At 37.9% G+C, this 26,149-nt stretch overlaps 1 protein-coding gene across 3 annotated transcripts in view; it reads left to right on the top strand.

Moving 5' to 3' along the window:
- Positions 1–26,149, top strand: part of INO80 (INO80 complex ATPase subunit) — a 60,964-nt gene that overhangs the window by 29,721 nt on the left and 5,094 nt on the right. For all 3 annotated transcript variants that reach the window (XM_042865781.1, XM_042865774.1, XM_042865765.1), the window contains 9 exons: positions 1,048–1,141; positions 2,259–2,436; positions 7,290–7,430; positions 10,978–11,203; positions 16,654–16,781; positions 20,752–20,846; positions 23,510–23,582; positions 24,829–24,987; positions 25,932–26,034. In XM_042865781.1, the coding sequence (XP_042721715.1) occupies positions 1,048–1,141; positions 2,259–2,436; positions 7,290–7,430; positions 10,978–11,203; positions 16,654–16,781; positions 20,752–20,846; positions 23,510–23,582; positions 24,829–24,987; positions 25,932–26,034 (1,197 nt within the window). The remainder of the gene's footprint in view (positions 1–1,047; positions 1,142–2,258; positions 2,437–7,289; positions 7,431–10,977; positions 11,204–16,653; positions 16,782–20,751; positions 20,847–23,509; positions 23,583–24,828; positions 24,988–25,931; positions 26,035–26,149) is intronic.

Raw genomic sequence — 26,149 nt, 5'->3', positions numbered from 1 at the left:
CAGGACCTTGCACTTGGCCTGTTGAATTTCATTAGATTGGCATGAGCCCACCTCTCAAGCCTGTCCAGGCCCCTACGGATAGCATCCCTTCCCTCTAGCATGTCAACTGCACCACTTAGCTTGGTGTCATCCGCAAACTTGCTGAGGGTGCACTCAATCCTACTGTCCACGTTACCTACAAAAATATAAAATAACATTGGTCCCAACACTGATCCCTGAGGGAATGCCACTCATCACCTCTCTCCTCTTGGACACTGAGCCACTGACCACAACTCTCTGACTGTGACCATCCAGCCAATTCCTTATCTAGCAAGTTGTCCATCCATCAAATCCATTTTTCTCAGATTGGTGACCAGGGTGTTATGTGGAACAGTGTCAAATGCTTTGCAGATGTGTCTGTTGCTCTTCCTTTATCTACCGATGCTGTAACTCCATAAAAAGTTGCATAAAAGTACATGAATAATGTTGGAAATAAAGGTCACATAGATGGACCTGAAAAGCTTTATTAATTAACAGTGGGACATGTCTTCCCTGCTCTCCACTGTACCTGTTGCATCCTTATCCTTGTACTCACTCACTTTCCCCTACCGGTTCCTACATCTCCATCCAACATGTTTGACTCACTGGTTGGGTGAGAGGAAGTATGTTTGGCAGACTGTCCTTAAGAGTGTATGTTCTGGTTAGCTCTCTGGGAGATTTGTGGTCACACTAGCAAATGTGTAACTGCCTGCTGATTCCTTGTAGGTCAAATAAATGTCTTTACTGATAGCATGCTTTTCTGTCTTTGTAAATACGCTTCTCTTGCCCAGACTGGAAAATGAACTGTAACTTGGAATTGGGAAACAGCAATTCACATGTATTTTTCAGAATTTCTAAGAGATCTGGGTTAAATTAGGATCTCCTGTTTATTCACTCAGATTTTCTGTATTAGAGAATGTGTATCTTTAATGGAGTTTACCACAGTTGAAGTGTATTCATTGTTTTTAGCACACATTGTTGGGTGTCTGTAATATGTCCTGGCCTAACTTCAGTATTTCTGTGACATAGGCATCAATGAAGAAAGCTGTTTCTCTTTCCTCCGGTTTATTGATGTCTCGCCAGCAGAAATGGCAAACCTCATGAATCAGGGACATTTAGCCAGGTGAGGACAACATTTTTCTCTCTCTTAATAATTATAGGAAAAATACAGGTGTTGTTAAGATACTTCTGTAAACCTGCATTTTCTGTGCCTCCTAATATTTGTCATTTATCTGTCATTAAGGAATAAGTAAACTTGCAGAGTTTTCTCCAGGTGCAGGGCACCATTATGTGAAGTAATTTTTAATGCTTCTGTCAGAGGAAACCTCTATTACAAAGATTTTACATTCCAGATATATAAGATGGTCAAAGGGCAAGAGAAGAGTTTGCTTAGGATCACGCTGTAGGTTGTTGGCATTATGAAGTACGAAATCCAGACTTCTAAAGAACATTTTGCTGTAATGCTCATCAGTTGTACTTGAGTGTATATTTAACATATGTGGAATAGGCTTGCACTGTGATAGTTGTTGGTCAACTCCAGTTCATATTGTCTCTTCTCCACGTGTCCTGTTTTTAATATAAATTTGAATTCCATGGTACAGGCTGAGAATGGTGGATTTTTAATATTTTGAGCTGTCTTGACTTGGAAAGGGAAGTGAATCTGTTTAAGATGGTGTTTTCCATAAGTGACAGTACTATGGCTGACATTTAGTAGTGGCTGTAAGAATTTTAAGATAAAAAGCAAGAATGTATTAATAAATGAAGGTGTTTTCTTTAGGGCTTTGTTTTAGTCTCTTATTGTTGCAGTTATTTTGGACACCTGGTTTTTCACCTGTGTTTTAGTAGCATTACAAATTTCTCTGATCTTTGTGATAAATTCTGCATTTGTTATATAGGTTGCTGTGAGCAATACATACATGGAATAATTTACAGAGAAGTCAGAATGCAATTTTTGGAAGTAGTGGCTAACTTGGACTTGACCCTTTTAAATGAAGTGTACTTCCAAGTGTATTCTAATTTCATCATTTGGGTTCAATTAAAGCCATTTTAGAAAAAATAAAAATAAGAATAGTATAATTGGCAGATGTCTAGTGAAAATGATTGCCCTCAAGCCAGAACACTGTCAGCCTAAATTTCTGGGAAAAAATCAAAAACCATTTGTGAAATTATTGTTGTTAAATATATTCAAGCTTTTGTTTCACAAAATAGTGAATAAATGTGTCTGCTGTGGTTTGTTTCAGATGGTTAGCTCTTTTCCTGTCTCTGAAAGCCTCCTACAGGCTCCATCATTTGCGCTCCTGGATGGAACCAGAAAGAGAGAAACAGCAGGGCTCACACTGTCTAAAGAACAAGGATTTCTTGCTTGATGTAAATTTCCCACTGTCTTTCCCTAACTTGCACAGCTGCACTTTGCTGCAGGTAAGCAAAGTAGAGATGTAAGCAAATCCCCATGAGGGAAGAATGGTGAGAACTTCTTGTTGTTACAAAACAGAAGGAAACATAAAATTAGAAACAAGATAACTTTATTAGTTCTCTCTCTTAGATGAAGTTCAGAGTGCTGAACAGAAAAATGTCTTGACTTCTGTCTTCCTCTTGTATAGCAATACATTTAAAAACTTGCTACATAAAAATAAATTAGTTGATTAGAAGTCTTAAAAATATTATTGGAATAGCTGAACTAAGCTCTTCATTGGTTGGAGGCAGATTCTATGTGTAAGCTTGCAAGTTTTTTGTAACTCTAACTGAAACCAACGTTTCTCAAATTCAGTACATTGTTGCAGCAACTGGGATAATTGGAGGCTTCATTCAGGCTAGCAATGATTTGGAGCTGGTAGACAGGCATTATCGGTGGTCATCTTTCTACTCTGACATTTGTTTCTACTGCTGGCTAGTAGATTACATATGTGTTCATTTTACTGTGTAATGCAAGATCATTTTCTCTAAGCCTTACTCTAGGATGTGGGTGAATGTTTTGTCACGATCTAGTTGTTGATTTCTTGAGTTATAATTCCATCAAGTTGTTTCATTGGAAAATAAAATCAAAAAAAGATTAGCATTAGGGTCAGGAAAACAGCTAGCATATAGCTGAAATTCTCCTTTAGTGGCAGTTATATTTGCAGTGAAAAAATCTTTTCTGAAACAATGAGATCTTGCCAGATTTCTCTGGGGAATATTGCTTCACTTCATGAGTTTGCAAGGGGAAAGGAGATAGCCAGAATTCAATTGAATAGCGTGTGGAGGAAGTTGAAATTGAAGACATGTAAGCAGTAGGAAACCAACCTTGAGCCTGGTGTCATGTTTTGCATCGTTAACAGCAAAGCCAATAAAATGAGCTCTCCTAGTTATCAAACAAAGATCAAGCCAAGTGTGTGTGTGTGCCAATTAACTCTGCCTGTACTGGTGTTTAAATATTCTGTGATTCCCTATCTAGCATGATAAAATGTCTGAACTGAGGATTTGCTTGCAAAATATTTTTTTAAGTTGTATTTAGCCATTTGAGTACTATCTGTGTATTGTTTGTATCTCTGAAACTATTCTGTAGCTCTGTCCTCTCTTGAGTGTGGCCAAGGAAAACTTGTGTGTTGTGGAAAATGTTGCAGCCTAACAGAAGGAAAGTAGAGGATGATGTCATTGTAGGCCATAATTAATCCATTGGGTTAGCATATGTAAGTGTTGAAATAAAAACTGTTATAGTTTCTTACAAAGCAGAAGGTGGGCTTACATTATAGATGTGGAATATGCATATCTAGCTTTTAATACTAAGAATGGAATGAAAAATAAGTGGATAGACTTGAGACTCACCTGTACCACAGTCTGGAAGGTCTTAGATGTGTGATTTTGTTTCTGCAAATAAATCATTTGGATTGATTCACGAAGCTCTTACTGGTGTCTCTGGGATTCCCAGGGCTGCGACTGTCATACATCGTGTTTGACAGAAAAACAACCAGCTGGGGAGTAAAGTTCATAAGCTTGTGCAGTACAACACATTTGTGATAGCCCCAGTAAGGAGAAAGGAAGTTTAGCCTTACAGTTACAAAGGATTCCTTAGAAGTTTTCTAACCTTATTATGGAGAAATTACTCTTGAGATCACTTTAAAATAAGTTACCTTTGCAGAATTTTCCAGATAGCTTATGTATAGGGTTTCTTAAAAATGTGCAAAACAAAAGTTGGTGTAGAAAAACAAGTAGTCCTTCTTGTTTCTTTCTTTTAACAGAACACTTTTTTTAAAACTTGGCCCAAATTTGAGAAATTTTTAATGTAAAACTCCCAGAGGCTTCATCTAGGGCTTTGCAAGATAGTAACATACAGGGAGTGGGGAGGGAAGAAACAGAGGAAAAAGGAAATGGTATAAATCTGGAAAGGCTTTTCTTAACTGCTCAGGTCAGCATTTCCTATGTAAGACGCAAACTATGAAAATAAGTCAGTAGACAAAAAAAAAAAACCTTTTTTTTAATGGTTCAATCTAAAATTGAAGTAACATCTGTCTAAAGGTGGTATGAGTTTTTTCACATAAGCACAGAAGTCCCTTGCAGTGTTAAGTCTATTCATTCCCCTTAGCATCTCCACATGTGTATTGATTTGTATATGTTGACTGAAATTAATATGAAATCTGATCTGTTGATATGAGCCCTTCTCTCCTTTGCTTTCCTCATTTTCTTTGTATAAAACCTTAGGGGTGTTAATGAGCTTAGGACAGTGCTGGTAGCCATATCCCATATTTGTTTGCTGCCGTCTGCTAGATAGGAAAGCCTCTTTCAGCAATTACTGTGATTGCTTGGTTGCAGTAGACACATACATGCATATTTGTTTTAACACTCCTCTGTGTGTGTGCTTAGCTTTGGTGTACTGCCATTTTAGAGCCATGCCTCTGTTCTGCTCTGTAACCTTATCCAGGCTTTTTCACATTGGTGACCGATGGCAAGCTGGTTTCCACTGTACAAGAACTGCTTCTAATATTGTCTGCTTGTAAAAATAATACTTTTATTTTGGATACCTTCTTGGAAGTTTTTTCTTTGCTTCTTCCTGTGTATTTCTAGTACCAGCTATACCTCCTGTATATGGGCCAGGGAAGAAATGAACTTTAACCTAAAGAAGCTCTTCTGAGTCTGACTAATAGCTTGCTGTTGCTAAGAGAAGCCACTCTTCTCTGACCCTTGTTTTCATTTCTTTACTCTCAGCTGCTGGATCCTGCCTCCTCTGATATGTGCCCTTGCACTCAGATACCTGAGTGAGCCAGCTGCGACTATTTTCTGTCTGCTGAATTTGTTCTCTGATTTTATATGTAGCTGAATTTTTGGTACTCACATGTGTAAGTTGTCCACAGCTGTGTATCCCCAGCCCTGCACTGTGCGCTATGCTATTTCAGCACAGTCTGCTTTACTAGCTGATGGGAAGGATCACAGAACTAACATGGAGTGGGTGAGCAAGGGTTTGTTTTCATCTTGATCCACTTCCGAACATGCAGACAATTATGCCAACAAGCAGAAGGGGCTCTGTAGATGTGGGAGTGAATATGTGAAGTAGTTTCTGCTTAAGATAGTGCTACTTATAAAGAGTTGCAGCTGAGTAAGAGCCTGCTTAGGATGATGTTATCCCGTGTGGATCAAGCTTTGACCAGGGCTTTTTTGCCCTGCTGAGTGTCAGTGAAAGTCTACCGTCAGCCTTTTCAGACATCTTCCATACGGGAGCAGATATTCAGTTAGAGTTGGAACTTTTTGCTTGATCACAAGTCCCACTGGTAGCAGCTGAAAGATCAGCTTATGTGCTAGGGTTGTTTGTATTTCATAGGTGATCAGAGCACTTATGAACAGTAAAGCTATTTATCTCTTTTGTCAGGAGGTTCCAAATTATTCTACTTATCTCTCTTTCAGTTAGTGTAATTCTTATTACACTATTTTCTTCTGTTTTCTTCTTTTGAACTGTGAACTAACCCAGTCAATGTAAAGATCTGCTGATGGTGTATTGATGTGGACAGGTGGAGTCACCTGTATGCTAACCATCTGCTTCTCGTTCAGTGCATCAGTATCTGGAAATAGGGCCAGGAATGTCCATGGTGGGGTACTGCTGTGGCTATTTGGATGTTTTCTAAAGTTTTTGAGATACTCTGGATATAAACTTTCCGAAGTATGGCTTGATGTGTAGGGTTTCAGACACTGGAATTTTAGAAAATTGGGAGTTCCTGTCAATTAGAAGTAGCATGTGGTGAATTTTGGTGCAGTAGGATCTGGGGCAGAATAATATTGAAGCTTTTGGTGCTGTTCACATTTTACTTAAGTGAACTGCTAGAATTGTCTGAAGGGCACGTTCTGTGATCTAACAGCAGCAAGAAGTTTGCCTCTTAATGTTTGTTTTTTGTTGCTTGTTTCCTGTAGCATTCAGAATAATGATCTCATGTTCTTGTTATTGTGATTACATTGGGTATAACTATTGGTTGGTAAGAGCGTAGAAGAGCTAGAATAAAAACAAAGTAGCAGAAATTGCTTAGTCTATAATCGATTCATTTCATCATTTGATGCAGATATTAACATTGATAAAGGAAATATGACTGATGCACACAAAATCTAGTTTTGTTGTCTGTTATTTTTCTCTGTAGTTGGGCATCTTCAAAGAGCTGTCCTTGATTTAAACTTTAGTGTTGACTGAATGGTTCCCACTTGTCAGCAGGGGTAGTCAGTATATTGTTCTATATCAAAAGGACATCAATCCTCTTGCAAATTCCAAGTTTTACACATTGGTATGTTCATGTGTCAGTAATTATGCAACACCAGGGAAGTTTTGGGGATAATGTTCAGAGCCTTTTTGCACTGGAAGGGAAGAAAAAGTTGGAAAAAATGAATGTCTAAAGATTGTCCAGTGTAACCTAGTGTCTTAAGTTGTCTTCTGTGCCAGATTTCATTTTTCCCATACTTCAGAATAAATAAAGAAGCAGCTAGAAAATGGCTTGAAGGTTTTCTACTGGAATATTCCTTCATTATAAAAGCCAAGATCAGAGGGTTCAAAAAAGGAGAAAAAAAAATGGTTTTTAGTTGCAACTGAATGTAAAGATAAATATGGATATGAGCTATGCTGATTTGAGGCATTTCTGTATTTGAATGTTGTGATAACTGCTCGGAGATCTTGTACATTGTCACTGCAGATGTGTAGAGTTCCCTCTTTCCAAGAGAAATACTTGGAGTGTTCTTTTTCTGTCTTTGTCATAGGTGATTACAGGATCTGAGAGGAGTTTTTGATTAGAAACGTAATAACTTCTCAATTTTAATTTTGTTTTTAGAACCTTGTGTTCAGTAGCCACTGCAAAGCAGTTACTGGCTATTCAGATCATGTCATACATCGAAGGAGATCAGCTACCTCATGTGTACGGTGCTGCCAGGTGACTGAGCTGCCGTCCTTCCTGTGCATAGCCAGTCCACGGGTAAGTCCAAGTGAAGTTATAAATTATGTATTTTCTATTGTGTTTTAAATCTTGTTAGAATGGTGTCACAGGAACAGGATGATCTATTGCTTTCTTTTGGTTGGGTAAAATTGTGAGGATATCCTTTTGCTACTGTATTCTATAGTGCTTTTTTCATAGAGGAAGTGACTGCAGTGGCTATTGAAGGGAAAAGGAAAGTTGGGAGATGCACCCAAACAAGTTCTTGTGACATACATAGATTTCACTTTCTTTCCTAATAACAAAAACTGTAAAATTGTAGAAAAAGATTGTGAGGTAGATTCTTCCCATATAATCTGAAGTGTAGGTATGATATGAATGGAATGGTGAATTCTCATGTCAAAGGGAGCTGAGTAGTAATGCTTTTTTGAAAAGGACACTGAGTTTATCTTGTTGCATCAGCTTGTGCTCTAAAAAGAAACACCAAATAGTAGTATAAAAGGACTGAGTAGAAAGTTTAAGATCTTCTGGATATTATCAAATGGTACTGCTTGGGATTGTCTATCAAATAGTAACTGAATTTTGCAATTACTTTAGCTGAAGATTTCTGGGCTGACATGGGGGACCTTCAGAAGTCTGTGGCTATTGTGTTTCTGGATCTTGGCAAAGCTTGACAAAATGTACTTAAGATTCAAATCTGGGCTTCAATCTACCATTTGTCATCATAGTAGATAAGCATATCTGTAGAGAGTTTCCACCTTCAGAATGACCTTTTGTGAAAAAGGAGGTTCTGACCTATGCTCTTGTTAAAAGATAAATCACCAAATGTTTCTCCTAATCGCATGGATGAACATCAGTTTTGAGGAAACAGCTGAAAGTGAGATAAACATGCAGTAGATGCCACTGTGCTGGGTTTTATAGCATGCTGAGTGAGTTACAGAGGTAAAGTTCCATAGAAGTCGCTGGCTGCTGGGCACATCCTTGGTCGTGCTTAAGATAAGAAAGCTGAGGCTGTGCTCCACCAAGTAGGCAGTATGTAGTTAATTTGAGAAGTTGTGTCTCTAGATTATTTATTCTCTGCCTCGTAGTTCTTTACTCTTCTCCACTTAAGTTGGTGAATGAAATCATATAGATGATATCTCCAACAAACAATAGTTGATACCACACCTTATCTTGTATTACTTCATAATCAAATAAAAGGGAAGGAAAGAAAAAAAAAACAAAACAACTAACAAACCCTTTCTTTTTCCTGTAGGAAATCAATCTTACAGCGTTGATGTTATTGATACAGCTTGATCAAAATGTGGCTGTGTATATATTTATATGTTGGCATCTGGAGAAGGGAGGATGGCTGTTAGGTCTCTGCTTCCCACCTGTGTGTTCCTTGGGTTGAATTCATCTGTGCCTGCAGTCCTAAGGGCCAGAAGTATAACTGAGTTTTTCAAAGTTACATATCAGTACAGTCACAACATACTGCCTGGTTTGATGACAAGCAGTTACTCCCTTTTCCTTTAAATTCCTTCAGATTTCCAAGAAAAAGATTTGTCACTCTTTGTGCTTAAAGTTGAGTTACTTCTGAAGAATGTGTTGAATGCTACCTAAATATTGGGAAAGGGAGAAACAGGTTTAGAAGGCCAGGTTTGCAGGGAAGGGTGAAGAGAGATCATATCTGATGCTTATTCTTGTGAATAAAGGTGCTTGTTTTAATTGGCTAGTGTAGCAAAATGATGAAATGAAAGCATTACATTTTGTTTGTAGGAATACAAAGACTTATGTGTTTGTTGGAAACTTTTGGCAGGAGTGTACAAGACTTGAAATAGCACAAAGGGCATGTTCTCAGAAACTATAGCCTCCTGTTGTTTGACCTGTGATGAATTTTGAGATGTTAATGGAGCGAAAGAAATAGGAGCATGTGTTTATGGAGCAGCAATTCTGGGTAGGGGGTGGGGAGGAGGTATTGATGAGGGTGATTTGGCAGAGTAATTTCCCTTCTACAGGAGGCTATTTGCCTGATTACAGGTAGTGCTCAATCACAAAAAGTTGAGGTACGCAGTTTATCTCAAGGCTGTCTCCTGGCAGTGCTTCCTTTAGGGAAGATATTGCTTGAAGGAATGTTCTAGTTTATCCTTCGTAGAGATAGAAACTGAAAAGTGTCCCTTAAAAGAAACAATACCAATCTCTGCCATAGTTTGCAGTGGACAGTAGTGCTGAGGCAACAAAAATTGAATTTGGAACTGTGAGAGATTTTGCACTCTTGCACAGAAGACAGTGCCATGCTTGGACTGCAGGTGGCAGTGCAAGATAGCATCAACCCCAGCACCAAGTGGTGGAAATGCAAACAAAGCCTTACTTAGTGAAGTCCCGTTCACTTTGCATGCAATTTACCAGACAGTTTGATTTAAAAACAGCTTTTGGCATCTTGCAAAACAATGGCTTAACAATTACTGCTAAGATTTTGTATGCCTTTCTGGTTTTTGTTTCAGTATGTCCCCAAATTGTACTTACAAATCTGTTTAAACAAGCCGCTGGTACTTGCAAAGATAAATCTGTTCATGAAACAAATTTATTCCTATGAAAAGACCATAGGTTTCTATCAGAAAGATCTTGTTCTGTATCTCCTATTTTCAGTTAGCTGGTAAATGTCCAGAGAGGAGTAGGCAGCATCTAAGATATCAGACAGCTATAAGATAATTCTTCCACTGTATTTCAGGTTTCAATTGTCCCATTATGAAACCTGTTGCCACATGTTCTCAATTCTCCAGAAGGCTCAGCTGCTTGCTGTTTAACATCAAACCTACAGATTCCCCTAGTATTTCTTACTATGCAGCTCTGTCTCCATCTTAAAATGTGAATATTTTCGAAGCTTTGATTTCTTCTGTTCTTTTGTTCGTTTCATTGCTTTTTGTCCCTGTGTAATGTGTTCATTTTCCAGAGTATTAGGATTCATGAGAATGTTTGCAATGTAGCTGAATCTACCTGGAAAATGTTTTTTTAGTTTTATTTCTTGAAATAGCAACAATGACTTTGCTGTCAGGTAATTTACAAAGTACTGCAAATTTATACTTTTTTCTGGTTTAATCCCACACTGTAAGGTTAACTGTGTAATACTGAATTATGGTTTACTTTTTAAGTGATCTTACAACATATTAATAAGTCTCTTGATAGTCTTAAATTATCACATGAATTTCTGTTGAGGCCAGTTTGTAGATTTCGTATTTGCTATGTAAATGCTGCATTGTGAAGAGCAAAAAAAAAAGAACAAAAAAAACAAGGCAAAATGAAAGATGCAGCAAGAATATTTTTCTTTTACTGTCAGTTTTGCTATCAGTTGTATAGCAATTGATACAAGACAGTGTGTATCAAAAGACAAATAGTCCATGCCTGATTGTTCATGGGGCTTTTTGTAGGGAGGGAAGATGCTCCATCTTTCCTTATTTTAAGCTGGTTTAAGGTTGTTTTCCATTTATATGTGTCAGAAATGATGTGGCTTTTTAAAACTTGAACCAGTGTGAAGGTAACTGAGATGGGATTTGGGGATGAGGATGAAGGACAGTTTGAGCAATAATGTTGATTACATTTTTACTTACAGGTAACAGCTGTGCCACTGGAGTTCTATTGCAATGATCGAAGTGCAGAATACGAGCGCAGAGCACTAAGGGAAGGAGGAAGTCTTGAAGCAAAACAGTGTTTAGTCAATGGAGCCCCTGAGCTAGCAGCTGACTGGCAGAAACAAAGCTCCCAGTTCTTCCCAGAATATCCAGGAGGACTGTTGGGGATCAGGCCTCAGAACGGCTGGTCTTTCATCAGGATACCAGGTGAGTTTGGAGCTTGTCATGGAATAGAGCTAGGTAAAGGCCACCTATTCTTTGGTCGTCATGCTGCTTGCTTATGATTTTTATGTGGTTTTGTTTGCACCTCCTGAGTGAAAGTTAACTCTGGTATCTTAAATTGTACTGTGGTTGCACATCCTCTGTGAGCAGTAAAGCTGTCAGTGGAGACTGAACAAGTCTAGTACAAGCTTTTCTAATGCTTACAAACCTCTCTTTGCATGTCAGTCCTCAAAATGTCTGTGAAGAGGTGGGTTTGCTAAATGAACCACGGTACTCTCATGACCCAGACAGTAGTTTGAGGTTGGAGATAGAGATATTGCAGGAAAAGTTTTGATCATGCTTTACCTCCTGATATGTTGGAAGACCTTTGTACTGATCTGAGATATTTTGTTGGTCTTGGTAGTGGAAGGATAAAAAGTACTTGTCACAGTTCACCATGAGTGGAATGGATGCAGGGACCTGGTTCAGATGAAATTTTCCTGGGAAACAAGGCATGCAGGACTTGTTGAGTTGAAATAAAGAAAACTTGTTCATATTTCCTAGTAAAATGAGAAATGTAAATGTAAGTGTACGTCACTTTTTCCTGGAATTAGGCTAAAATAATTCAAGATTTACTAGAATTTGATTGCTGATACTACTGTGACTTGGGCACTGGGCATGGTCTAGTTGTCAGAAGATGGTCCTGAGCAGTGAGCAAGTACTGCAAAAAGCACTAGAGATCTGAGAGATAGCCAAGAGGAAAAACAGCTTACACTGCCAGATCCTAAGTTATTCCCAGACCCTTTTGGGTCAAGGATGTTTGGCAGGGGAAGTTAGTACAGTAAAAGGAGAATGGCCTTTTGCTTGCTAGAGTCCGGTTTAAGAAAGTACATCCTAAGTACATAGAGTCATTTGAAGAACACGCACATTTGTTCCTATGTAATAGAGAAACTTTTTTTCATGAGTTTGCACTTGATTAACATTTAGCGATTGATTTAATAGTTTCCTTTCTTCAGGAATTCGTGGAATCATTTACCAGTTATCTAGAATTAGAAGATGAGGAACTAATTAAGGGATACATTAAGATAGAAATCATGGACAGAAATGAAGAGGATGATGTAGAATTAGGGAGAGGGCTGCTTTCTCGTGAAGAGACTGAGAGCTTTGTCAGCAGCAAAAATGTGTAGAGGAATAATGATGGGGAAACAAGAATCTTACAGGAGTGAGTGAATAGGTACAAAATTCAACAAATTGCTGTCCAAGCTCAGCAAAGGATTTGTTTGTGTAGCTGACTTAATCTGGGAGGTGTAGTGCTAAAAGTGGATGAAAAAAGTGGTTTTGTACAGCTGTGTTTTAATTAGGTGGAAAGATGCATTCAAATCTAAACCTACTCTAAGAGAAGAGGACACATACTACAACAGGACTTCTGTGTTTATACATGCAAAAGCAGGCACGATGCACTCCAGAAAGTGACTGATAGCCTGAAAAACTATTTATAATGCTGAAGACCAGCAAGTGTAAAATGGGAGGCATGGGTGTGAAGGTCCATGGTAAATAGGTGACAGGAGCAAAGGGGAAACCTCTCTGTCCTAACCCTGATCTATCCTCTTCCAGCCTCGGCATTCCCAGTGCCCTAGCAGCGGGCTCAGCTGCGATCACTGTGGGAATCTCTTGAGGCTTTTCCTGTTCTTTGAAAGAAAAATGGTCCTGGATTAAATGGCAGGAAGTGTCTGAGTCCTTTTAGCATCGATAAAAAGCACCGGCCTCACTGGCTGTTTACTGTGAGAGCCAGCCAGCTCCTCACTGACCCCATTGTGCTGCACAGACTGTCGGGAGGGGATCCAGGGGTGTCAACTGGAACCCAGGCTTTATCTCTCTTTCCTCTGCATTTTGCATGTCCAGAGGCACTTTTTCTTATTCTTCAGAGAGCAGTGAGCCCAGCTGCAGTCATAAGCCAGTTCTTCTGACTGGGGTTATTTTGAGTCATAATCATTTCTAGCTGTTCTTCCCAGGCCATAGGAACCCAAATATCTCCTTGTTGATAGTTATTGTCCACAGCTGGAGGCAGGAGCTTTTTTTCAAACGGAAAGCCACAGAGTAGAATTTTACAGTTGCTGTCCTGTTGTTGTTTAGTGTCTGTCATACAGTGCTAAAGAAGAACCCAAAAAAATGTGCCTTAAGAATCATTCTTTGAAGTGTAATCCAGGATCTCATCACCTGACTGGTTCAAAATTTTATAAGTTCATTTGCTTATGCTATTAATATGTATATCAGAATACATTGTTGTTGAAAGCTTTCACTGATTATTAAAACTGTAGAACTGCGAATTTTGAAAATCCTATTTAATAAAAGTGGCCACTTTCTTTCACCAGGGTAAAAGGAAGTGAGAAATAGCAATGGGAAAAACTAGAGATGGAAGACACTTTAAAATAATTGAGATGTTTTCCAACCATGGGGCAAAAAGATATTACGCTTTTTGTTAGGACTTTGCACAGGCTGTCCTTTGAAGCACTAGGTGGCAGGCTTTAAGCACACGAAAACATGACTTTGGAAAACAGCGATATTGAGATAGCGCAGTGAAGTTGTCAGGCTTGTAGTCATACGGTTTTCTCTTCCAAAGATGACAGATCTTTTTTTTTTTGTTGGTTTTGTTTTGCTATCCTGAAAAAGCTTTCTCATCAGTGCGGTCTGCTCAGATGCTGAGATGTTAGACAAATTATGAACTGTTAACTAGCTTTTCAGACTGTAAAACCATCTGTAAATCAATTCTTTTAATTTGCATTCTAGTGCAACTCGAAAATAGCTACTTATGTAATGGAATATTAAGGAGCCAGTAGCAAAGGATATGCATCATTTCCATTTCGCAAAACTTAGTTCTACCTATCATGCTTGTTGTAGAAAAACAGTAGCTTTTTACTTCTGGAAACGTGATGTATCAAACCGAGTTAGTCTAGGTGGACTTGTGAACAAACCCGGTTCTCTCAGTTTCCTTTCAGACAAATGGCTTTTGGTTAATGATCATGTCATTTTGGCAAGCATAGCTAGACTTTTCATGTTACTTATGTCTATTTAATTCATTCTGAAATAGCAGGTTGAGCAATTTGAATAAAATCAAAATGTCATGACTTTGATTTGATAGCAAGAATAACATTTAGTGTAAAGAGTAAAGAGAGTAACTCATTTCCACTTGATCTAACTGCCGAAGTTAAAAGTTTGGGTTTCCTTAGAGGAATGTATAAAATTATTAACTTGTATTAATTTGTATGCAGTTGAGACTGAGCTCTATTCTAGGTTTCAGAATTATACACTCCATTGTAGTTAATACAAATGCCAGCCTGAGCTGTAGCCTTGAGTTTTCCTTACAGTATCTACTCGATGTAGCTTTCCAGTTGGTGAATTCCATGAGATAGTTGGTAATGATTCAAGTAATGATATGGTACTTCTTCCTGGCAAAGCAACAAGATCACCATCAGATGAGATTTTTCTTTATGAAGGGAGAACGAAATAAAATACAACAGTGAGCATCCAAATGGGCAGTGAAGCAAAAATGAGCAGAGCTTTTCTGTCTCAAATTTTTAGCTGGTGTAAGCAGAAGGACAGCTATGCACTTAGCAAGGCAGAAGGCATTCGCAGCACCATCTTACAGTGCAGATATATTACTAATAGTTCTAACTGACAATGATAGTTCACAATTTTTTGAGTGTCAGAACACAGTACTGTGGCTTCAGCTTCTGATGGTCTGATACAATTCCAGTAATTCCAGCATCAAGCCCATTCTTTATGTTTAAACTTAAGAATGTAGTTTTTCTTGAGATCTTGATTGGAAAGACTGAAATGATGAAGAATCCACCATGTTTCTGGATAAAACTTTGGCTCACTAGTTTTTCCTTCTCTGTTAGGAGACTAAGGAGAGAAGCATGCTCAATTTTTATGGTTTTGACATAAATTACTGGATACTCTGTATCCAGTATAAAGTTCTCTTCTGTTGTTGAAAACTTTTGGCTAGAAGAAAAACCTTGTGTATTGCCAATTGGTCTTTGAAAAATCGGAGTTCATCAAGATTCAGAACTCCTCACTGCAGGAAAAGCTTTTAAATGCACAGAAATCTGGAGGATTATTTTCCCAATGCTTCTCTTTTTTTTTTTTTTTTTTTTAACTTTTCATAAAATGACCATAAACCTTATCGTGTTATTTCAAAATAATCTTTTGAATTATGTAGAAGAACAGCTACTTGTCTGCTTTTTCTCCGTGTGGTTGTACACGCAAGAACCAAATGAGCCCCCTGTGCCACATCACTGCACGTGGACAAAAACCTTGTTGATGTGATGCTCATGAGCATTTTTAGGAGCAGTGTTCTCCACTTAAGCTCTGTATTCATCTTTTTCACAAGCATGGAAACTTGTGGTTGGTTTTAGCTATACAAAAATGCACTGTGCTCTGATGAACAAATTATTTTTTGTATATACCGTTTGTTTGAAATATAGTACAAGACTATCAGCTGCCTCAAGGGAAGGTGGATTTTCTTCAGACTATCTGTTAATTTATTCAATGCAGCTGGAATTGTGGGAAACATTACCTGCTGGATGCGTTGAAAATATTTTGACTCTGTACTAGCCTGTGCTATTTGCAGTTCTCAACTTTCTGTTTTGGCTGTAGATCTAAATTCAGACATGCCAAAGAGTAAAGAATGATCGGTGACTTTCCCAACAGATAATTTTTTTGGAAGAAAATGTCTCTTCATCCTCTTTCAACAGTAATGTATTGTTTACTGAAGTTTATGTAGAGAATGTGCAAACAGGAAGATCTCCTTCCTGAAAAATACTTCATAAGCAGTGCTGAAATAGAGAGGACACGAAGTATAAAATCTGCAATGATTTACAAGATTGAAGTTTGGAAATGTTTCTTAAACAGAAAAAAAAAGGTGGAGGGCAGGAAAGAGAAGTAAAAATTAAGGCAGTGCTGTGAAGGGGCAGTTGTTTTACAGTGACCTAGAGAACTGTTTTTCAGCTTCTGTGCTGGTGATGAGTTTGGTCTTGAAATCAGGTTTGTGAGGAAAGAGTCTGAAGCTCAGCAGTGGGTAGCAGCAAATGTCCAAAGGACAGCATTATAGGGTGGGAAGGCAACTGTAAAGATATGCTACTGTTGTTGAACTGGATAGGGTTGATCCTTAGAAGGGAGAAATGACTGTCCAAAGAACGTCTGTTTCCCTTCTCATGAGCAGATCAATCTGTGATGTAATTTGCCAAGTGGATAAGTTCATGTAGTCCTGTCCCAGTAAACAAAAGTCACTGTCAGCAGCATTACCGTGAGTGTCAGCCAGAGGGATGTTGCCATCTCTTCTGTCGCCATTTAGGAATTATAATGTTGTGAAGGGCGAGCAAAACTTAGAATTTACTTAAACCGTTGCTTTGTAGCTATTTTGACTGTATTACTTCTTTTCTTCCATTTCTTCTTAGACAAGGAGAGTCTGATCACCGACAGTGGAAAACTTCATGCTCTTGATCTTCTGTTGACAAGGCTGAAATCTCAAGGGCACAGAGTTCTTATCTACTCTCAGATGACACGGATGATTGACTTACTGGAGGTAAGAGAGCTGTAGCCTACAGGAGGCAAAATCTGAAGGTGCAAATTTAGTAACTGTGTTTTGGAGAAAATACAAAAATTTGAATGCAGCAAGCCTGACTTAAAGTGGTTACACTGAGGGTTACCCAACAAATGCATTAACGTGAGTGAATAAGATGTGCTATACAAAAGTAGACTGAGGGTCTGACTTGTTGTCAAACTTCCAGCAGTGTACAGCACAGATGGTTAGGGGAAGATGTATAAGAATAGTGATACTTCACAGTTATTCTCTGTGTCCAGTGTTTTGCAGCTTGAGGGCTTTCTGAGCCAGGTGTGGCTTCTGTATGAAATTTTTTAGTTACATCTTGAGTCTTTGTAAATTTTTGTTGTTTGCACTGCCCTGTGGAGAGATTTTGCATGGCTTAATTAGCCTCTTTCGCTGGTTCTGAACTGCTTTCTTCTAGTTTCTTTTGATGCCTGTGTATTGGAAGGAGAAGTGAGAAAAATCATCAATTTTCTGTTATATTAATGTTGCTGGTAATTTCACAGACCTTTACTGTTTCCCTCTGTCATTTTATTCCAGTTTGATAGACATTAATAAGAAGAGGTTATCTGGCATATATGATAGGAAAGAAATCAATAACTAAGTGATACTCAATATTTAAATACAGCCAGTCTGCCTTAGAAGAAAAAAAAATAATCACTATTTGATTAGCAGCCATGTCACTATAGAGCTAGTCTGAAATGACATTAGTGAGAGGGTTACTGATTTTATTTTCTATTTGTAATACTTACAGTGTTTTGGAAAAAAAAAGTGCCTCTTTCTCTGGACTTCTGTTGAAGACAGCAAATTTTGGGTTTTTTTCTCTGGATCTGGGGAAAAAAAAAAAGAGATTGTCTTGTGTTGCAATGCTTCCATCCTTTATCAATGAAGGATTAGTCATGGTAGTTTTTATGACTGTCTAATTCTGAGTAGGAAACTTGATGTTCAGTAATTTCAAAGAGATAAAATTTTCTGACTGAATATGTAACAGATAAGACAATATTTGCATTTGGCAGTGTAATTCAGCCCTGATAAAACATGAAGGTCCTGTGATACTTCAGCCATTAGTTCTAGACGTACATGGGCTCCCTCAGCAGTGTTTTACTTGAGCTGTTGTCTTCTCCACTAGAAGAGAACAAATGAAAAGCCTGAACCTAATAGCTGTCTCAGTCTCATATGAGGAGGAGTGTATTTAAGGTCAGCAGTTAATAGTGCAATAAATCATCACAAGCTGTGAAGAAAAGAAGAACTTGCATGGTTGCAATGGTGTATCTCAGCTTTTTCCCTTTTTTTTTCTTTTTCTTTTTTTTTTTTTTTTGGTAAATGTTGGATGTGGTCCAGGTTTGTTGCCACTCTGTTACACCATCAAACTCATAAAATGGAGTGTTTGATGCTTCTTTGTTTTCTGTTTGTTTCCATTGTGAAGGCTTGGGAGCACACCATTTTGCTATTGTACCTCCTAAGTTTTCAGCTTCACTTGTTCAGCATTATTGCTCACGTAAGCCACCTACCAAGTCTCCTGTTTTAGTTTTCTCCCACCACTTAATGGAAATTGAAGCTAAGCAGGCTACAAGTGAAGCAAGGACTGAAATCCGTCTTTTGCAAGGATTTTCTTACAGTAGACTTTTTTCCTTACCAGTGATACCAGAATGCATCCCCTCAGCCTACTTGTATGTAAAAACATAAGATATCCTGTTTCTTTAAACAGTATTTTGATGGTGTGAGTGTAACTGCTGTCATTATATTGTACTTAATCTGTGCATGACAGAGAGCACAAAGCATATTGTTTACAAAGTCAGTGTTTGTTTGATTTAGCTTCAGCTGAAAAACTATGGTTAGTTTTGCTGCTATGAGATGGTAAGTATAAATGCAAAGAGGAAAAAGATTTTCTTTTGGCTGAAAGAGATAAATAGAATTTCAGTATCATCATTTCAGGCAGATGTTTATTTTGTACCTTCTTAGATTAATGTCATGGGGTTTTTTTGTCTTTTTTTTTTTAATATGATTGTTTTTTCCTGTAAGGAAGAATAATTGTTAATTATTTCAGGGGGAATAATGTTTGATGTAGACTCAAATTATATTCTGAATGAAGTTTGATGCATTAATTATATGCTACCAAACGTGTATTAGTTGTGTTAAAATGTAACAGCACTTGATCTGGACTATGAAATAACATGAAAGTAAAAAAAACAGTTTTTGAGAGAAGTATCAGCACTGAAGACTCAAGGAGCACTTTTATAGCTTGTTCTTCTGTCGATTGTGTGGTAGTGAAAATGTCTAAGGTCTAGGATAAATGACTGAGTGGAAGTTGTTTTCTGTTTGTGAAGTTTGGTTAGAAGATGCTGATGGAGAGGTGGTAATTCTGAGATGAGGGAATACTAAAGATGTTGAAATACTAAATCAGTGTAAATGCACATAGAGACAGTAAGAAAGAAATGGGAAGAGAAAGCCCGTGTGATAACTGAAAAAGGGTCAATCATATTTGGAGAAAAGGTCACGTAGTGCCTAGTTGACAACTGTATTGCTCTGGTTTCATTTGGTGGCAGAAAGCTGATGTAGATGTGGAATAAATCAATAATAAATTAGGGCTTGAGTGCCTGTGTGGCTAAGCAGTTGTTCTTTGCTTCGAAATTCTGTTGCTTTGCTCCATAAATCCTACAACCCGTAAGCCCTGCTTTGTAGAGGTAAACCACATGTGATTTTTGGCCTCTTCAGCATTGTTAATTTTATTTACCTCCTTTTCTCTTTCATCTGCTACATGTTGAAGCTTCTCTCTAGCACAGCAGTCTTTTTCTCAGGTTCCTTATAGCATGGCAGCTCTTTCACCTCTTCTGCACTGATGAAGTAAAATGAAGGAGAAGCAGGAGCCCTAAGGCTAGGTGGAAAGGAGAGCTGAGCATGGTACTATCAAAGGAGGGTTCATTAGAGTGCAAATACTGCCATGTCTTCACACTGCACAGCAGTTTATCTGCTGAATGTTGAAGCTTGGAACAAGATGAGTCCAATAGTTCTTGCTGCTAAAGCACCATCTGTTTCCATTCTGTCTTCATTTGCAGTCACAGCAGCTAGGAAACAAACACATGCACCAGTAGAGTTAAATCTAACAAATATAACCAGTAGGAGTTGTGCCTTGTCAGCCAAGGCTCACAGTGTTAAAATATCAAAGGGTATATTTGTAAAGAAACAGTAAGGATATATGTATAGCCTGCAGAGCTTTCTGTGTAATTCAGATTGTGTTGATAGTTGCACAGTTACCAGAAAATGCTAAGTACTTTAGAGCATGAAAAATGTGTTTCATTGGAAAAGTCTTCTGCCTACAGCATTTCTGGTTGATGCCATTTGATTTTTGTCCAGGTAATGGGTTCACTTCTGCTACTGAAGGCTAACACCAGTATTTCCATTGCTCACTGGGTTCTTTATCACTGAGATAAAGCCTGGGCAGGTGTTGGTGTACAGTACTAGGTTTTTTAAAACCATTGGTCAGAGGTTCATAATTAACAGGCAGCAGGTACCAGTGGTTAGTTAGAAAAGGTTCACTGGCACAGTGAAAGCTCAGGGATTGGTAAAAGCTTAGACTTTATGAACATAAGTTTCATAGATTAATGATTTTTATTTACTTAATAGATTTATTTGTAGAAAAAGTGCTGTAACAACACTGTCTGCAGCCCAACTCTGAAGTGACATCATCATTCATCTCTTGCCTTACAAGAAATACAAAAACTGTCAAGTTATTAAGGGTAGCTTTCATTTCTGAAATAATAAAGTATTGTTTGCGTAAGATTGCTTATAGCATTTACCAATGGCATTTAGGTGTTCTTCCCCCCAAGCAACAATTCTGCTTTTATTGTGTTGATTTTTATTTATTTATTTATTAGCCTCTTTATGGTGAATAATCAAGACCGAGCAGTTCTAAGAGCAAGTGTATTTTTCTGGTGTGTGTTCTTTGCAGGAATATATGGTTTATAGGAAGCATACCTACATGAGATTGGATGGTTCTTCAAAGATTTCTGAACGAAGGGATATGGTGGCGGATTTTCAAAACAGGTAATATATTTTAATAGATGTTTGTGTGGTTAGTCATGTATATGTAAAGAGTCAGTGTAAGATGCAATGGAAATAAATGACATTTGTGCCTTATAATATCTGATAGACCTCATTTAGCTGAAAGTTTCCTGATGGTTTGCTGGCCAGAAGTCAGTTGTATTGATGCTAAACCTATAGAAATTAATCATCTGTGAAACAGTACAGGAAGCAAGTTTTAGTGTACTCGTAATTGTTTGTTCTAGTCCAAGTATTCTATTGCTTATAAAGAAGTTGAATAGGAACAGGGAAAATATTCTTCAGTTATTATGTACTCTGAGAACTGACACAATAAAGAAATGGAAAATCTTGCATGTGCTAGAGCTTTGGAAGTGCTGTGCTACAAAACGAGCCATGTGACTTAAGCATGTTTCACAGAGTAGCAGTGTAAATAAATGATTTTATCGTTAATGCAGAAGGATTCATTAAGAAAGCTTGAACAGAGAGGGAGGCGGGGGTGAGCAAGTGTTAAGTTGTATGACATGCTGCCTGTCAGTTTAGAAAAACAAGATGGATTCTTGCAACTTTTACTTGCCCATCAGGAAAGAAAGCTATGTAATCATCTTACAAGTTCAAATATTTTAGCATAACCTTGTCTCCATTGAAGCACATTAAAAATAAACAACTGAATTTATGGTTATTAAGTTTCCTTTTAATCATGAAATAAGGCTTGGTAGGATATTACTTTGGTATCATGGTTATTAGTAAGGTTACCCTTCCTGAATGTGGATGTGTGCTTTTAAGAAGGTCACTTTTGTTTTTCAGACAAGTTAGGTTCACAGATGGTTTGCTGCAAGGTGAAAGCACATAACTCTAGTCCTAGTGTTAACTGTCCCAGGGTATCACAGCGGAAGGTTGCAGGAGCTCCTCAGAGCAATAGAACTTGGAAAGCATGTGTGCCAATGTCTGATGCGGAAGGATTGTGCAGTGCTTTTCTCTCTTTTCTGTGCTGGCTGTGATGTCCTACTGGAATCCTGACACTTCTTCCTGTAAGGTCCTTTAACCGGAGAAGTCAAGAAAATTGTTTTTATTAATAAAACGAAATTTGTTTTTATTAATGAATAGAACAACTAAAGAAAAATAATCATTTTGACAGGAAATCCCTTTGAGATATAGGTCAGCCAGTATAAACAAGAGTTCCTATTAAAATGTTATTTGAATTCCTCTTATACATGATTTACTTATGAGAATGTTTTCAGGAAAAAAAGCCTGAGTGAGACTAAACTATGCTGCAGGATGTCCTAGCAGGGTGCTCAAAATATGTAACCATAATTCGTTCCTGTAGTCTGTGGCACTGTCCTCTTTCTTTCCTTTCCATATGGCATTTCCAGAAGCATTTCAAAGCTGGATGTTCAGGTGACTGTTTATATGCATGTTCCACTATTGTTGGAAGAGTCCAAAGACTTCCTGGCCAAGGATTAGCTAGATAGTAAATAGTACCTGCTGGCTTCATTGGCTTGGATACCTGACAGATAAAGTCTAGAGTTGGTTAGCTTGGCTTTAATTCCTCTCAGCTGCCAGCAGCTCAAGATGGAGTTTATTTATTTAATTCATACTTTAAATAATTGTTTTAGCTGTCTGTTGGCATGCAATGGCATGCAGTACCTCTACTTGCCCCAGCAAGGGCTAGAAATGCACCTTAGAGGACTCAAGGACAGACTGCCTATTCAGCAAGAGCTTCTGGTTCCTTACTAATGTTGCATGCATCAGTGTATGGACATGGTGGTACCGAAAGGACGTGGCATTGCACAGTGTCTTCTCTTAAGCACTTCTCTTGCTGTGCCCTGTCAAAGGATGTCAACCTCTTTGAGGTTCTCTTTACTTCTCTTTGCTTTGTGCCAACCTGTGCACAGACAGACACAGTGTACATGCTGCTGGCCCCATACCAGTGGCACTAGTGAGGTTCACAACCTTAAAAGAAATCCTGATTTCACTGTTACCACTCGGGTTTTTGTCAGTACTTGGTTGTCCTGCATACGGGCCTGTCTCCTTCATTTTGTATGTATGTAAGAAAACTGGACGAAAGAGAACAAAACTTGTAATATAAATCAGCAGCACAGTTAGGGCTAGAGTTGGTTCCTTCAACTGAAGGACATCTGTTTCTGCTTATAGACCCTTGTCTTTTTATAATGTACCTCTCTATTTGCCAGCGTACTTTTATAGAAGTTTATTCTTTTTTTTTTTCTGCAGAAGTTGTTTGTTCTCTTCAAAGCATCGAAATTAGAACAAAAATTGCACTTAGTGTGAGCATTAATTTTTCTTTATCAATTGAGCGGTGTTAGTGCAAGTTTTTATAATTTTATTTTTTAACATTGCTCCGTTCTGTGAAACTTTGTCTGTGTCAAATCTTAATTTCCAATGTGGTAAAGATAAACAAGCTATAGTTTGTTTTGATAAGAGATAAGAAGCTGCTTTTGCAAGCTGAATGTTTGGTTGTTCCAGCAGTCTTGATTTTTATATTAACTTTTTGTATGTTTTTCTCTTGCTTATGAGCAGCACAAAACGTTCTGAAGTGTTCAAGTAATAAAAATAGCCCTGATAACTTGGGTCAAAAAACTTACTTCCGTAGTTACTTCTTGTTCAGCATGCACAAAATAAGGTGTTTTTTTAACCTCTTTCTTCTCCAGGAATGACATTTTTGTGTTCCTGTTAAGCACGAGAGCTGGAGGGCTGGGCATTAACCTTACCGCTGCAGATACGGTAGGTGAAGTATCATAAAGTAATACAGAACAAAATGAATAAGCTTACTGATTTTTAGCTTTCAGTTCTCATATCCCTCCAACCACCATTTTTCCCAGGCTGCTTATTTCATGTCTCCTAGTCCCACTATTTATCTAGGAAAATTGGTGTTGCTGTGCAGAAGCTGGAACTCTTACACCCATGCTAATCAATATTATTTTAACAGTGCTATTTGCATCAGTTGCCTTACTTACTTTGCTTGTATTTGTAATGCCATGTTATCTTATCGATAAAATTCTAGAATGTTGGGCACCTGGTTTACAGTTTTTGGTTGCCATTAGATATACTGATGTATGTGGCAAGAAGGAATGTTAGACAGTCTAGAAAGGTGTTGGATGACTGGGCTTACTGTAGGTGCAAATACCGTTTTCATACATTTCTTCTGTGGCTGCTTGCTCTAAAGGTTCAGCAGCAAAGGAATCAGTAGCACAGGTAACAGTCATCCTGAAAATCAGAAATCAGAAGAAAGCTATCTGTGGGATTTTCAGGGTTGAAAAGTTCTTTCCATTGAAGTTACTTCAACAGAGGAAATGAACAGATGGAAATGCTAGCGTGTTCTTGCAGTCTTCTTGGATGAGTGTTCTTAGTTGTGTGTTTGTGTAGCTTTCTCAATACTTTGCAAGCTAAAATTTATTTTCGTATCTGTGTTTATATTTACAGTGCATCAATTGCATTTATAGAATGATAAGGTAAAACAAATTTGGTATTTCAGTATTTCATAGCAAAAACACTGGAGTTAGACTAAACTAGGCTTTATTCAGTTCTAAATAAAAATTGTGTAGGATTTTGTGAAAAATCCTGATTTGATGGGATTTTTCTTCTTAAAGAAAACTTTAAAATGGTTTCATGATGTGGTTGGTTATAGGCTGATTGAATGACGGTGACTTCATAAGGTGATAAAACAATTTTATCACCTTATTGAGAGTTTTGTGCCTCCAAAGCAGAAAATATTTAAGTTGTAGTACAACTTAACAACAAAAAGTTGAAACATTGACAGTGTGGATTTGTTTGAATGCATTTGAAATGCATTGAAAAAGGTTTTAGAAGACTGGCCAAAGCTGAGTAAACGCAGCCTGCAGTGAGCTGGTCATTTTCAGAGGCATATAGTGGGACTCTTTTTTTTGGTGTGTTAGTTTTTTGTTTAATATCCAATTACCCGAAATATATGGTTTTATTTAATTCATCTTGTTCTGGTATTCTCTTACAGGTAATTTTCTATGACAGTGATTGGAATCCAACAGTAGACCAGCAAGCCATGGACCGCGCACATAGGTTGGGACAAACAAAACAAGTCACTGTGTACAGATTGATATGTAAAGGCACCATTGAGGAGCGCATCTTACAAAGAGCTAAGGAAAAGAGTGAGGTAGGAATAAAGAAATTATCTGGAATAAGAAGATACAGTACAGAAGCAGTATCAGAAAATGCGTATCAGAATCAGGAAAGAAATATAAAAATATCTGCAGGGAAGCTAATCTGTGTCCCCAGACACATCATCATTACAGCTGCATTATATAAACTGGGAAGAAGCTAATTATTTTCACCGTGAATTCATGGAAATTATTTCTTATGATACAGTGAAACTACTCAGGCCTCTGCATCTTTGCTGTGTCAGGGCTATACCGATTCCTCTAATGTTACCATGTCATACCACATCTGTTTTGTAATTTTTTTTTTTTTTAAAGAAATTTGGAAAATAACCAAGGGACAGTTACTGAGGTGTGTGGTTTGCCAGAAGAGCTCAGTGTCCTTGCAGCATCAAGCAGTGAATGTATTAGAAACTTTAAACCTCGTGATACTTTACTGGCAAGAAAAAATTACTCACAATCGCTTTTTTTGTTAGCAGTAGGTATACTGTATGAAATGCTTAAATGTTGTGTATGCTCAGGATTTCTTCTAGCTTTTTTTCTTAATTAGATGCTGATCATGACACTGCAGCAATTGAAGCATCCCCAGCTGAATGCATTTGCATTTCTCTTGTTCAGTCTCATCCGTTTTGCTATAGTTATACTGCAGTTAATCACCTGACATCAACCTGAAAGTGCAGTCTTTTTGCTGGCAATCTGAACCATCAAAATTGACTTACACAAAAGCTCTTTTGCTAAGTTGTGCCTCTTACTTCTTTTCAGTAGAGTTGAGGTAATAAGAGTTGGAATTAATTACTTGAGCTGAGACGCTGACTGAAGTTAAAATCAATTTGACTTTACACACTTGTACTTGTCTTTTTTTTTTTTTGCCTGGCTTTCAATGAAGAGTATGATAATATTTCCTGGCTTTTTTGTGTAATTTCTTCTTCTCTCTCTCCCCTAGATCCAACGAATGGTAATTTCAGGTGGCAATTTCAAACCTGACACTTTGAAGCCAAAAGAGGTGGTCAGTCTTCTACTAGACGATGAAGAACTAGAAAAGAAATGTACGTGAAATTCATGTTACAGCATGTTCTCCATCTTCCACTTCATTAGCCTGTGAAATCCGTGTTTTTATCTCTACAAACACATGTATTTCTTACAGTCTTTCCTGGCCTATTT

The sequence above is a fragment of the Lagopus leucura genome, unplaced genomic scaffold (assembly GCF_019238085.1).
Source record: "Lagopus leucura isolate 7727_CA_CO unplaced genomic scaffold, USGS_WTPT01 Super-Scaffold_1, whole genome shotgun sequence".
Taxonomy (NCBI): domain Eukaryota; kingdom Metazoa; phylum Chordata; class Aves; order Galliformes; family Phasianidae; genus Lagopus; species Lagopus leucura.
Note: the sequence above shows the minus strand (reverse complement) of the source record. Positions and strands in the feature narration are given on the sequence as shown.